Here is a 14,091-nt window from a genome sequence, read left to right on the forward strand (position 1 = left end):
AGAATTGTATCTTAGCAGCCATAGAAACAGTCTTCGAATGGAAGAGAGAGTCATCTGCTCTGGTTTGGGCATTTTGAACTGTGAAACAGGCTGAACACCTCTAAGTCTGAAAAATTAAAGCTATGTGATCATTTTTGTCAATCCTTTCTAGGTACTTTATGTAGAAAAGTGATTCAAATGCCTAGTCAGTGAGCAGAGAGATGGATACATGTAGTTAGTATTCCTTATTTTAATACAGTAAGTCTAGTCCTCCTCCTGTCTTCTAGATAGGAAGAGATATTAATGTGATATCACTTATAAATAACACGTTATTTATAAGGCACCGATCTGAACTCTGTGGTATTGTTAGATACGATTTTTGTTCCGTTGGAGAAAGGAGCACTGCGAGGTGCACTGACATCCTGAAGCTCATGGCCCTGTTAGAAAGCAGCTTGAGAGACTACCTGAAAACCTGGAACAAAGCTGCCAGTAGCAGCAGCTAGGGGAAGGAGAAATTAAACACCACAAACATAGCAAACCTACAGCACAAGTCTTACCCACAAAAGGGAGATAATGGAAGTTTTAGGGGAAACCAGAAGGCACAATATAATCAGCTGCAGTACCGAAGTTGAACAGCTGTTTTATAAACTTCAAATGAGGTAATGTTAGTCTTTAGCACGTTTCCTGACTGAAAATGTTCATAAAGATTAAATGCTAATTTTTTTAATACTCTGAACAAAGAATTTTACACAGAAGTGTAAGATTCTGCTCCCAAGATGACTGGGAAAGGGAAAAAAAATCCTTCCAAAGAAATCCAGGCTTGAGTTGAAGCCTCTGAATTCAAAGCCAGGAAGTTTCTATCAAGCACCCTTCACTTCAACAGTGCTCAGCCCCACAGGGCACCTCCCCGCCTGTGAGGGCACTCTGCCTCACCTGCCCCAGCATCTGCAGGGACATTGACCTGAAGTCATGTCTCAAACCAAAAACACAACCACCACCTCTGTGCTACAGTTGCTGTCAATGAATTAATCCTGTATTGGTTTATTAAAGGCCAAAACAGCTGTTCTTAAAGCATATATGGTGCCTGCCTTCTCTCTGAGACAAACAGTAAACTGCTCTGCTGGTGGACAAGCAAGTACCACTTCCCACTGCAGTACCTCTTCCAGGTTGGTGTGAGCACATTCTTACTGTCTTACTGTTTTCACCTGGGAATCATAAGCACTCCCAGTTACATTAAAAATTTCCCCAAAGGTGGTTGTTATATCAGATTGGAATGGGAGCCCTGTGGAGTTCTATCATGTTGGAACAAAACTACTTGAAAGTCTTTCTTAGTGTGAAGAAAATCTGCAGGAATTGCATTTTCTTCATAGCAGATACAGCTGCTCTGCAAAAATTTAATTGGGAGAATTCTGCCCTTAAAACAAGCTTAATCCCTGTGTGGCTGTATGCATAAAACGTGGAATTACAAGTTACTATAGCCACAGTAACAAATGAGATACTCTCAAATACAACAGATTTAGATGCAAATTTCAGAGGTCAGTAGCTAAGTTACTGAATTATCATTGGTGTAACAGGTACTTACCCAGGTCAACCGAAGACAAAATGGGTATATATATATATTAATAACCAAATGGGTAGTAAGGTAATTTGTTGAATACATGCATGGAATGAAACAAAGCTGAGGAAGCCTTCTAGGGGTAATAATTTCAGGTGGAGAGCCCCACTGTGTTAACAGCCATAAAGTAATTATAGAAATTTTTACAACTATGCTGAGAAAGGGACAGGACAGACTCAACTTCCTTTCAAAATAAGCTTTTTGCCTCTTTCTACAGTGGGACTTAGCCAGTGGCTAAATTTAGCCATATTCATACAGAGACATTTTAATTCTGCCACACGGATTTCTGATGCACTGGTGTATGGCAGTGCACTGTCAATAGCACCAGATATGCAACAGCCTTCCTATGAAAATCCAGAAGTTACATTTAGCTTTTAAACTAAATTAGTGATAATGGAATCTTGCTCATCATCTTATGCTTAAATGACTGACACAAACAATTTACTCTGCATGATTTCTAAAGTATAGTTGAAAAAATTGCATTCACAAAAAATATAGCAGAAAATACTTTAATTTGTATTTTATAGATTCAAACATAGCAAAGATTCAGAAGTGTTTAGGTCTCAGTAAGCAGTTCCAACATGGATTTTGATTTTAATAAATATTACATTTTAATAGGCTAGATATAGGAAGGAATTGTAAAGTGATGAATTGCCAGATTGCTAGTTTATAAACGTAAGCATCTAGATTATTTACAACATATTACAGGTAATTTCCCAGGAAAGCACAAAGCAAGGTCATATAAAGGTGACCCAATAATCAAAACACAAATCTAGAAAGTGTGGCACAGTTTTTCATGCATATACAATGACTTATAGCACAAATCACCAGCTGAAGTAGGAACACACTTACTATTCCAGCTCACATAATCTGTATACTTCACTGTTTTAAAACTGCATTCTCATCTTCCTTCTCTGGCACTTAGGAGCAAGTTGTTCAGCAACAGTGCCCTACGTGTTGCCTATGCAGTTTGGACCAAGTCTTTTAACGTTTCACTCAAGTCCTCATGACTTCAGAACGATGAAACATTCGTCTTTGTCTTCTTGCTACCTCTGTGATTACAATCATTGTGTCATTTGTACAAGGAAGTGTAATTTTACTCTGAAATGAATGGCAGACAACGTTGACAAGCTGATCTCCAATAGGCTGGAATTTAAAATAGTTTACAGCTCAGGGACAGTGTAACTAACCTTATTCTTTAGTATAAAAACAGATCTGTAATTTTCTGAAAATTAATTTAACATATAAAGACCTATGTCATCCAACCCACATGGCAAAACCTCATAGGCAGCATAGTCACAGAATGTACATCAAATACTGTAAAAAAAGATAGGTGACAGGAAACTTGTTTCAAGTAGATTTGTAACAGGAAAAGATCTTGTATTTCTACAACAGTGAAGTGAAATGCCTTCCGTATTTGATCACCAATTGCAATGTACCTTCAAATGCAATAGAACCTCTCTGTACACAGAACTACGTGGTTCAGTTGCACTCCTGTTTTTATCATGACACAAAGGAAGAGAAGAAAAACTTCCCATCTCTTAGTCCTCACCCAATGGTAAGAACCTTGCTGGATTGTGCCAATGAAATCTTTACAGAGCAGGTGGGCAGGATCTGTATGTCTGAATCTCTCACCTGTCCCATAAGCAAGAGCATGACGCTAGCATGTGATGCTGCTTCAGTGTCCATGGATTTTAGCCAGGCACAGGTGGAAGAAAAGAATAAACTGCATCCCCAGAAGGTTGGAAGCAATTCACTTTCCCCAAAAAGCAAGGTGAAGGGGAAAGGAAAAACTGTTCTAGACTCGTGTCCTTCCTGGTGCATTGTAGACTTTTTTTTTTTAAGCTAGAAAATCCTGCCTAAAGCTTTAGGCACTATGATATATATTACAGTTAAACTTAGCTGTAAAGGATTCTTCACATGAGTGAGCCTACAGGTTCTAGCCCTTGCAGGTCAACCCAAAATGGAAGAAATAAATGGCCAGCTGAAAAAAATACATTCCTTCAATATATATATATATAACTCAGAAGACTTCGATACTCAGGGCATACATAACTCATTTGACCAAACACAGCTGTTCACATTAAAGCAAAGACCTAGATTTTCATTTCAGTTGAATAAAGAAAAGAAACTCCAGGGTGCAAATTATGGTATCCTAGAGTATACAGATACTACAGATACCAACCTTAGAAAAGGTCAGGCAAATCCACCTGGAAATCAGCTGCTCTCCTCCCCTAACCAGAAAGGCAGTCCATGGTGACTTGCTCAGGCATGGGTGCCCACAAAAGCACAAGAGGCTGCTGGGTCAGAACATAACGTCCCCAGGCTGGCGTTACCTTTCTCTAACACCACATTGATTTTATCTACTGGCTTATATAGGAACTACAGACTGGGCAGTTGCCAATTTGTGCAACTACCGATTTTTTCTCTTTCATTTAGCTTACCCCAGTTTGACTCAAGAGGGTTTACTTTCTCAGGAAACGGTACTCTTATTATAAGTGCCAGCAAAATAGTCTCTCATTTCCAGCCTGGTAGAAATTTGAGGCTTGTCTAGAAATGAAGGACAGAGTATATTCCATCTTCCAGGAAAATCTCTGCTGTAAAGGACCACATTATGGAAGCCAGTATCATTACAATAAATTATATAAACAGGTCACTGAAGATCTGGTAGAGTGAAAAATGTTTAAGAGCACTTCATTTGCTGATTATTTTTTTTTTTTAAATAACAAAAAAGGTATCTACACTGTACCAGCACTTCCTACATTCGTAACTCCTAACTATACTTTGAAATACGCTGGATTTAAAGAAACAAAATTACTTCATTTTAAATTTAAACCAACATTTGGTTACTACTAATCAGTAGTACTGCTTCTGAATTATGTCTTGGTCAATGATAATTTATCATTGACATTTGTGGACTGCGATTACACAAGTAATTTCATATTTTATGAAAGTTACATTATTATATACCCGTTTTATTATGCTGAATATCCTTTTTAAGAAGGTACAGTTAGGGATTGCATAGATAGAGTATGTGATATTAAATGTCAGTATGATTATGAATTTTAAAAAGCTTTTTTTTTAAAGTGACTATTAAAAAGTTTTTTCTTTTTGCACTGACCTTTTAATATACCACTAAAACATAAACCATTACAAGCAAATCTAATTCCACTGCTCAAAGAGCAAAATGTGCTATTTTTAATAACTTAGACATTAAAAGGACAATTTCTGGAGACTGAATTTGTGATTACCATCCAGAAGATAAAATGGACTAGATGCAAACCTGACTGACAGACTTAGCTATCAATGCTCCACTAGCCATCTCTCCATGCCCTTCCCTCTCACCCCTGAAGTGCATGTAGGTAGCAAAGGGGCTGAAGAAGAGTCACTTACAACTGTGCTGTATCAGAGAGAAGGTGGTCATTTTAAAAAATAGCCATTTATGAAAAGCAGCATGTAAAGAAAAAACCATTGATATCAGTATATTGCAAAGGAGCTTGGTACAAAGTAAAATTTTCTGTTCAGTAAATTTCCTATTTTTAAAAGTTTCATAATTACAGTAAAACAACAGAACTCAACAAGAGCCCTATTTCCTTTTCTGGTTTTACTTTTAGACAGCCATAATCAGCATACTCAGTCCTCAGAACTTACTGAAGCTCAGTACTGGGGCGAGGTGAGGGGTGAACCACCTCACTTAGGACAGGCCAAGTCAGGATCGAGGTACCTGTGTTTTCATATAAAACAACTGTCTCAAAGACAAGAAAATAAAGAAAATTTATGATGTGTCAGTACAATAGAACTGTGAGCAGAGAACTTAAAAAAAATTAAACAGATTGGCATAATTTACACATTTAAAAACTATATACTTCATTCATAAATATCTTTTCTAATTAACAACCATTCCTAGTTTAAACATAAATATTCAAGTTGGTATTTGATTTTACTTTTCATCAGTTCATATGAGTCCTGTAAGGATCAGTTCCTTCTGCTCAATGCAGTCCTGTAAATGGTCTTCACTAATTTCACTAATAGTTTGTGCAAAGGCCTTCATTACCTAGTTCGTTGCAATAAAACTTTAAAATTCTGCAACTCTTTTATACTTGTGGAAAGCCTGCAAAACAAAACAAAAAACCACAAAGTGTTAGTAGGTCAACTGTGACAAGAAGTGCAAACCACTGTCTTCTATTGGAAAAAAAAAGCTCCCACAGAAAAAGCGCTACACAATTCTGTTCCAGATGTTAACACTTATGATACTACTTTCCCCTCGAGAGATCTACTATCTGGCTCTCCATTACATTTAACATGTTACAGGGATTAAAGTTTGGATATATTTTAAATAGTCCTGATTTTATTCAAGATCTAACCAGAGGTAATATAAAGTGAATTCTTTTAAACAGGAATAATTATGTTCAAGATCAGATGAATTAGCATGATGAACATGACAAATTCTACAAGTCTTTTAAAGTTGTTAAGTTTTACTTCACCATTTGAAGAGGTCAAGTTTTTGTTGTTCCCTCCAAAATAAATCAAACTTAAGTTTTAACAAAAACAATTACATCACACCCCAAAATCCCAAAGCTTAAGGGCTAAATGACAGCATTGAAAAAAAAGAAACCCTCAAATATTTTCCCTCCTTTTCAGGTATATATATTTAAAACAGAAATATAAACTATACTTCTAGAAGAGCTGTAGTTACTGTTCAAGAAGCATTAGACTGTCTCCTGCTTAAGATTAAGAGCCTTATGGAATTCAGGAGATTTGAGATACAGGCTGAGTTGGGTCCCAAAACAAAATAACAACCAAGGTTAATAATCAGTACTTCACACTCTGTTTGATGGTACTGAGTTTATCAGTATCACTGAGAATAATTCAACCTTTAAGAGCTACATCTACATGCCTTTTCTACAGACCTTGAGTGTTGACACTGAAATTTTACTTAAAAAAAAAAAAAACAAAAAACAAACAAACAAAAAAAACCTACACAAATTACAAAACCTTACCTTCCAAAGGCATTTACAAGAGCAACTATTTCTTGACGCGTGAGTTGAAAACCTTTTGACGGGCTATTCTCAGGAAGGTTCTGTATTTCTTTCTCAGAAAATAAAATCTTCAGAGCAGTTCCTAAGCCTTGAGTCTACAAGAAAATCCAAATGTTTTAATGCCAATAAGGTCACTCTTTTCAACTTAGAAAACCATTAAAATGTTAACTACCCATGCACCCAAAATGTAGTACTAATTCTTTTATACTGACACTGTCTCAACACAAATAGCTATATACAATCCAGGACGCCAATGCAAACACATACCATCAACTGCACACCAAGTTCATTCACTTATTTAAGAATATTTGTTTCCTCCGGTATACTAACTCTAAATCCTTATGGTTTTAACCTCTTCCTTTCCCATCTCTTTTCTTCCTAGCCACACCAGAGGCATACAAAACCATGACTGTCACACAACACCTCCATCCCTTCCCCACTGTTGTGGGATCTGTGTGGGATCATGCTTCCTCTTTCCTTCTCTTCCCCCCTGTTCCAGGTCAAGCTAGGTTTTTGTAATGAGGTGTCACTTTTTTTTATTTTTTTTTACTTCATCTCCAGTCCCAGTGGCAGACATTTTATGTGTTGTTTTTTTGTTTGTTTTTTTTTTTTGATACAAAATTGGGTCTGAAACTGTATCAGACACAGCTAATCTTGTTCCCCCTTTTAATCAGGTTGAGGAAATGACTGGATTTTGACAGTGGTTGAGATTAGCTGCAAGGAAAAGGAAATCCATCTCATTTTGCATGAGAAGAAAAAGTGGTAATAGATCAGAAGTATCAACTGGTACAGAATAGGCAGAACTCCAGAAATTTAGCAGAGACCACCACATTTTCTGTGTTAGGAACTTATACGAGAACTGACCCCTAATATACTTAATGCTACACAACATTACCATATAGTAGGCACCTAGAATTACCAACTGTTCTCAGACTACAGTTAATATTACCCTTAAGGGTTAAAAACTTGTTCTCAATAAAATAAAGACACGTCTCCAGAAACAGACTGGTTTTCAAGTTGTCAGCTTTACTGTGCATCTTGCAGTATTTTATAGTGGTGAAAATCTGAATTACTTGTTTTTCTTATGCCTCAATTTATGGAGTTAAAGCTCATTAAGCAAGTGGAGTATTTCCATGAAGGCTTCCCACAGGTGATTCTACAAGATTTTGCATTGAATTATCTGCTCTAAACCAAAAAGTAATTTTTGAGAATACAAACAACAGACAGCTGTTGACTAAAATTAAATAATATTCAACAAAAACATCGAAAACAATGTTTAAAAGTAAACAACGTATGTTTATTTTTTAATATAGAGGTAAGGATATCAAGGACCTAAACTGTACCTGCAGTTTGCCCCACAGCCTGCATTTATCACATCCAACACAATCCATTATGCGGGATATGTTCTTGAAATGCAATCTGAACTCTTCCTAGCAGTTAAAAACAAAGTTTAAAAAGGTTAATTTAAAGTATCTCTTAGCTTTACAAAGAGTCATTTATTACCGCTAGAATATCAATCCTCTGCTACTAAAATCGAACAAACTGACTACCATACAGGGTCAGGCTATAATAAAGGTCCACATATACCCAGAGTTTTGTTTCCAAGCATTTGATAAGAGTTGATTCCTTGAAAAACAAAAATATAGGACATGCAGAATAGCGCTGGAAACAGTGTACAGAACATAATCAACTTGCTCAAAAATTTCTGAGCTGTAAGTATTGTGTATGTCAATGTCCAATTTTAATTCCATTAAGTTATTCAAACCCTTTTTGAACCAACCTACATTTTGGACAACAAGGCAAAAAAATGACAATTCACAAAAGGCATTTCCTACTCAAAACTACGGGCAGATTGTTGATTTGCAGCTTCAGTTAGGGTGGAAGCAATTACAGTACAGAACTAATTAATGTTATCTTTTCTGACATTTAAGGTCAGAAAAACACTAGCAGGGCTGATAAACTACTGGTACCACCTTTCAAAAAGCATTTTTCCTAATACTGATCGTAAAAAAAAATCCAATGCTACTACTGAAATAAGTATTTGAATACTTACTAATATTTTTTAACAGACCTTTATTGCTATGAGCCACACTCCAGTTGTGGAGTTCCAGCACATAATCTGAATAACAACACTGATATTTTCTAGATAGTAACAGTATTTGCATTAGGATCTTGTGTCAGAGAACTATACTTTTGTAATGTTAAGCTCATATTCTAATTCACCAAAATGTGCATAGATTGCCCACCTATTTTTTTTTTTTTAACCTAACATCACTTTTTTATTGGACGGAATGCCTATGTGAAGCTGACACTATTTAAATAACTATTTGCTTGCATTACTAATACCAAATCAACTCATTTACCCCACAGCACAGTCCCATTCCATCTGCTTGACTTGGTGTAGCACCTTGAATTCATTTATTGTAAAGGAGATTGAGAAGCCTCAGATACAATTCTGTAAGATGTCATCCCTGCCTTCTCTACCTGCCATAAGTAGTCTACCTGCCATAAGCATGCTGCTGAGAGAGGTTTTTCTAAAACAACGCAACATAATTCCAAAATGGATATTTTGGATGTTTATTAGAGAAGCAGCTTCACCTTTAATGACTTGGCTCCTTTTTTATCTCCAGCAAACATGGACTTTTCATCAAAGTGCATATGGAAGGACCTAATAAAGACAAAATACAAAGAACTCAACAACCCCAGTGTGAAATACAGTGTACCGTCAAGCAGCTGTTACAGTGTAAAATGCTTTTCAGAGTTCCTACTTGTTCCGTTTCAAAGATATCCTTCAAATTTCAACTGGTTGCTATTCAAAAATTTACTAACCGGTATTGACTTGACCATTCAATCGCTATAGCCTGAAAACTGTTCCAATTTTCTGGAGAATGTTCTTCATCTCCATTGATCTGGACTTCTTTCTAATACAAATTGAGATTGTCTTACTATGTGCCTTTCAGTCGATCAGTTGTGTCTGACCACATCTCAAATACTTAACATGACTATGACTGTGACTAGAGGCAACAGATGAAGCCATGCAGCACACAACTGACCACAAAAAATAGTGAGAAGATAAGCAAAGGAATTGGAATAGAGAGCCTTACAGGACCGCCAGAAGGAAGAAGGATAAGCATACGAAAAACACGGGATTACTCACTAAAACATTGAAAGAATATATGTAGCATTTTCCTTTTCAAAACAGATCACGCATCTTACACTGAAGAATCAGAAAAAAGCCACCAATGGGGAGTAGCTCAGGGTGGTGATTTTCCCCACCTCGTTTTAAAGATTCACATATTCAAGCCTCAAACATTTCTCTTATCCTGTCAAATACACAAATTCCTCTTCTCCCCCACTATTTTATTTCCTCATGTCACACTCTTCCTTGTTCTATCCTGTCAAGAAGTCATCTATTCTCAGTGGAGAGCATAACTAAGAATTTCAAGGTACTGATAAAAAAACCTCATGCCTTACTTTGTATCCCTGAAGATTTCTAGTAAGAGAGCTTTAGATTCAGCATCCTCATGGCCATTCCCTGTGTAAAGGTCAACAACTGAACGCTCAAAGTATGGTGCAACCTTTGATAAAGCACGTAGCTCTATCAAATACAAGAAATATAAATTTTTAAGCCTTCTTGGTCCTTCTCCTTTTGTTTCAATAGGGTCAAAGCGGCGAGTGAACTCCTTCACATTCGGTCCCCAGCTAGGCTTCCCCCAGGTTTCTACATAGAAGAAAAAAGGAGGGGTGGAGCTTAAGATCATATTTGGAAAATAGAACAAAACAGACAAGAACCAAGTATACACAAAATTATTTCAGAAAGAAAATCAATACAGGATACAGACGTAGTATTCCATTCATCAACTTTACCCAGTCTTAAAATTACCTTCAAGGAGATAATTGGCACACAGATGCAAGTTGATGCTAGCATGAAGCCCAGAAATGAGTTTATAGAACACTCTTTTCTCAAGGCAAAGACCTGTTGAGGAAAAAGAAAAAAGCAAATCCCAAACTAAGTACTGGAAACGATGTATTAAGATTAATGTATCTTGACATGCCTCAGTGACATGCCTTCACCATTTAACTTTAAAGAGTTACAATCACAGCACTTGATCATTATTTCTAGCAGTACATCTAGTAAGTACTTATATCCATCATAGGGAAAGTACACCTCTTATTTTTGTACATAAAGTACCACCAAGAATGACATTTAACATTTACTTGATGTTTGTGTTCTAATAAATGCAGTCAAATAACCATCTGGTCAATTAGCACAGATAAATTGGCACGCAGAAGTAAGATGCTTATATTGTTTGAACAATAGATTTGAAATAGTCTTAAATTTTGACAATCTGGAAACCAGAACTATGCTGTGACCCATCCTAGTCAGAATTAAATCTATCATTGAATTAGAGATGTGTTCTTTCAGGAAGAAATCAAAACCACAAAGCTTCATGGCACTGGAAAACAGTTACACTATGAACAAAAGATATGGAGAGTAAAAATCCTAATGCTTTGTTTCTAGTGAATTTAAATTATATTAACCCCATCCCATGAGGATTACCTTCTAGCCATGTGTAGAAAGATTCTCCTGTAAACAGATAATATATAGTTAAATTAAGAGTATTATTTTTTATCATTACAGTACCTTTACATTACTATGTGTACTAACATTAGCTATCATCTGGACATAAAGTTAAATAATTTAACTATTAAAGTGAGAATAGGGACCGAAATGGCTAAACTTTGAGGTTAGTTTCAATCTGTTGGGGTCAGAATAAGAGAAATACAAGAATAGGTGTAACTAAGGTACTAGTGAGGGCATTCAACAGCAAGTATAAGCACAATTATATGCACTAGTGGTTGAAGATATGATGAAAGCGTACAATTGAGCAAATAAGAGTATCTGTGGAAAGGTATCTAGTTTACATTCCCTGCATCCATCTATGATCGTGTATTTTAAAGTCACTAAGAACATTTCCAAGAGCAAAGAAACTACTAAACCTTGGTTTTCAACAGACACCAGCCTAGATTCCCCGGGTTTAGCAGAATGGGTAAGGGTCCTAAGTCAAATACCGCACTACCAAACTTACTGTTGGTTATACCAGTTCTTTACTGGACATACTCTTAGACTAAACCTACAAAGACATTATGCTACTACTGAGTTTCAGTAGATGCAGCTTCACGTCAGTAACAGTACCCTTTATGCACTACTTTTCTGCTTTGGACATGGTTAATGACAACCAAAGGCAATCAATCCCTGTGCTCATATTCAAGCAGAGAAATGCTTAAAACATAGGTATGGAATTCTGTCATCTCACAAGACATCTAATCAATCTGTCAAACTTTGTACAAATAGTAACACAAGCTCTAAAGCCTTGCAATTTAAGAAAAAAGATCTGCTGAGCAAAACCAGCTGAAAAATTTAAATTAGTGCAAAAAGCGACTGTATACTAATTGATTATAAGCATTACCATCAAGGTAGTGCTTTAAAGCACTATCAGCCTTTTAACAGTTAATAGAAATAGCGAACATTACTCATTCCATCAGACAAAAGTAAAACATTCATTACTACCTCTAAACAATGATTCTCTGGAAAGTCAGTATCAAAAGCAGAAGAAAACCCTATAGTGATTTCACAATGACTTCCTACAATTTCTTCTCTGTTATGCGCAATAAGTAATTAATTCATGTCTTTGAAACATAAGGTGGGGTAAAATATCCTACCTACTTCTTTAATCCTAACCCATAATGAATCTTCTCTATAAGTATTAATTGTATGGATACAAAAGACAGATTCTTTGGCTCAATAGGTCACAGGAAATCACTAGTAATTGGCATATAAACAAAACACACCAGAACACTTTTCTGCTTTTATATTATTGCCTCTATTAACTAGCTTTCTTTTTAACTAGCTTTTTTTTTTTTTTAAACTAGCACTTCCATCTTTCCTCTGCATCATAACTGATAACCTTTACCTTAACTGCTACTGCCTGAAGGTTTCCAGTAGGATTAAAGCTTTTTGCCTGAGAGATCTGAGTAACCAAAAAGAGTATCTCACTGTAAACAGACCAAGTGCTTTATCGCCTCAGCTTCTCCCCATCTTCTTGGCAAAAAAGCAAATGAACTCCTGTCCATCTTCTTTTAGGGGATCTGACATCCATATCAATGGGGCTCTTCTGGAGGAGACCCAAGAATCCTTTATACATCTCCACTTATCTTGCGAACAGTATTATCACAACAACCATTAGAAAGGTAAGAACCAATAACACAACTCGATTTTGTTCCTATTCACCCCTTCCCCTACTTGACCTGAAGGAATTGTCCCAATAAAAACATTTTCTGAATAACTGATTCTCTTCATAAAAACAAAATGTCCTTGGCCTCTAATACTACAGCAGTAATGCAAATAAATCAAAAGTTCACAACTGTACAATGCTTGCTTAATTGCTGCAGGTCAAGCAAAATAAGATAACTTACCATCATCTCCTCCTGGAGGGGTAGAGGTGGAAGAAATAAAAATCCATGAGCATTAAAAACATCATTTCCACAGCAAAGCAGTAATGAAACACAGGCTTTACTATAAAAACTGAAAAAGCGTAAGAAACTTATTTGATCTCCCAGAAAGCATCATCTACTTTCCATCCTCTTCTTTTTCCTCAAGACAACCTGAGACTAGACACTTTATTATAAAGAGAGTCACTAAATTTAAACACTTAGTACCAGTTGATTTATATGTTCCTGAAGGCCATTTTTAAGCTTCAGACAGACAGTAGTCTTGTTCTTCAGTTCACATTATTCAAGGATCTGACCACTGCTTTTCTACCAAAAATTCTAATCTAGCTACTCTTTCAATTCTTTTTAGTTGTGTATTACCTCACTATTTGTGATTACCAAAATCCCTCTTGAGCTTCTAATATCTGGTAGGGGGACAGGGGAAAGCCGATTCACTTAGAACATACTGTTATAGTTCTCAGTTTTAATTTGAAAATATAAAACTCAAGTATTTGGCATATTTTTACAAACCAAATACCTGAGCCTTCCTACGTATCCACTCTTTAAGACAATGCAATCGTTTGCACACTTTTAATAGACTTTGTTTATGGAAAATATACAGCTACATTATACTAGGATGACTATGAGTTAAAGGGATTAAATTAAATACTCTAGAAAAAAAGACAAGGAAAAAAACAGTTGTGGTGAAAGTTGTATTGAATTCAAAGTCCTTCCCACCTACACTAGAAAGTCACTACTGTGACTTCCCTATTGAATAGCTTTAGATATACTTGAATTGTCAAGTCTGCTCCCCTGACAATAAGCCTGTTGCTTAATAAGCCCTATGCTATTGGCTGTGCTTTCGCATGCTTCAAACTAAGTGCATATGTAATCAAGTATCACAAACCTAAGTCTAGATATTCAAAGTTGACAACAGCCTCTACACAGGAAATTTAAAAATCAGAA

General features: G+C 36.1%; 1 protein-coding gene across 2 annotated transcripts in view; it reads right to left on the reverse strand.

Moving 5' to 3' along the window:
• Positions 1-2,087: 2,087 nt before the first annotated feature.
• ERO1B (endoplasmic reticulum oxidoreductase 1 beta) overlaps positions 2,088-14,091 on the reverse strand; it is a 32,966-nt gene continuing 20,962 nt past the window's right edge. Inside the window, exons 9-16 of one of the 2 annotated variants that reach the window (XM_038176033.2) lie at positions 13,111-13,122; positions 11,195-11,221; positions 10,517-10,609; positions 10,108-10,354; positions 9,232-9,301; positions 7,977-8,063; positions 6,595-6,728; positions 2,088-5,705 (exon numbers count right to left, since the gene is read on the reverse strand). In XM_038176033.2, the coding sequence (XP_038031961.1) occupies positions 5,645-5,705; positions 6,595-6,728; positions 7,977-8,063; positions 9,232-9,301; positions 10,108-10,354; positions 10,517-10,609; positions 11,195-11,221; positions 13,111-13,122 (731 nt within the window). In that variant the 3' untranslated portion in view covers positions 2,088-5,644. The remainder of the gene's footprint in view (positions 5,706-6,594; positions 6,729-7,976; positions 8,064-9,231; positions 9,302-10,107; positions 10,355-10,516; positions 10,610-11,194; positions 11,222-13,110; positions 13,123-14,091) is intronic. The other variant, XM_038176034.2, reaches the window with a different exon arrangement.

Source organism: Anas platyrhynchos, chromosome 3 (assembly GCF_047663525.1).
Source record: "Anas platyrhynchos isolate ZD024472 breed Pekin duck chromosome 3, IASCAAS_PekinDuck_T2T, whole genome shotgun sequence".
NCBI lineage: Eukaryota > Metazoa > Chordata > Aves > Anseriformes > Anatidae > Anas > Anas platyrhynchos.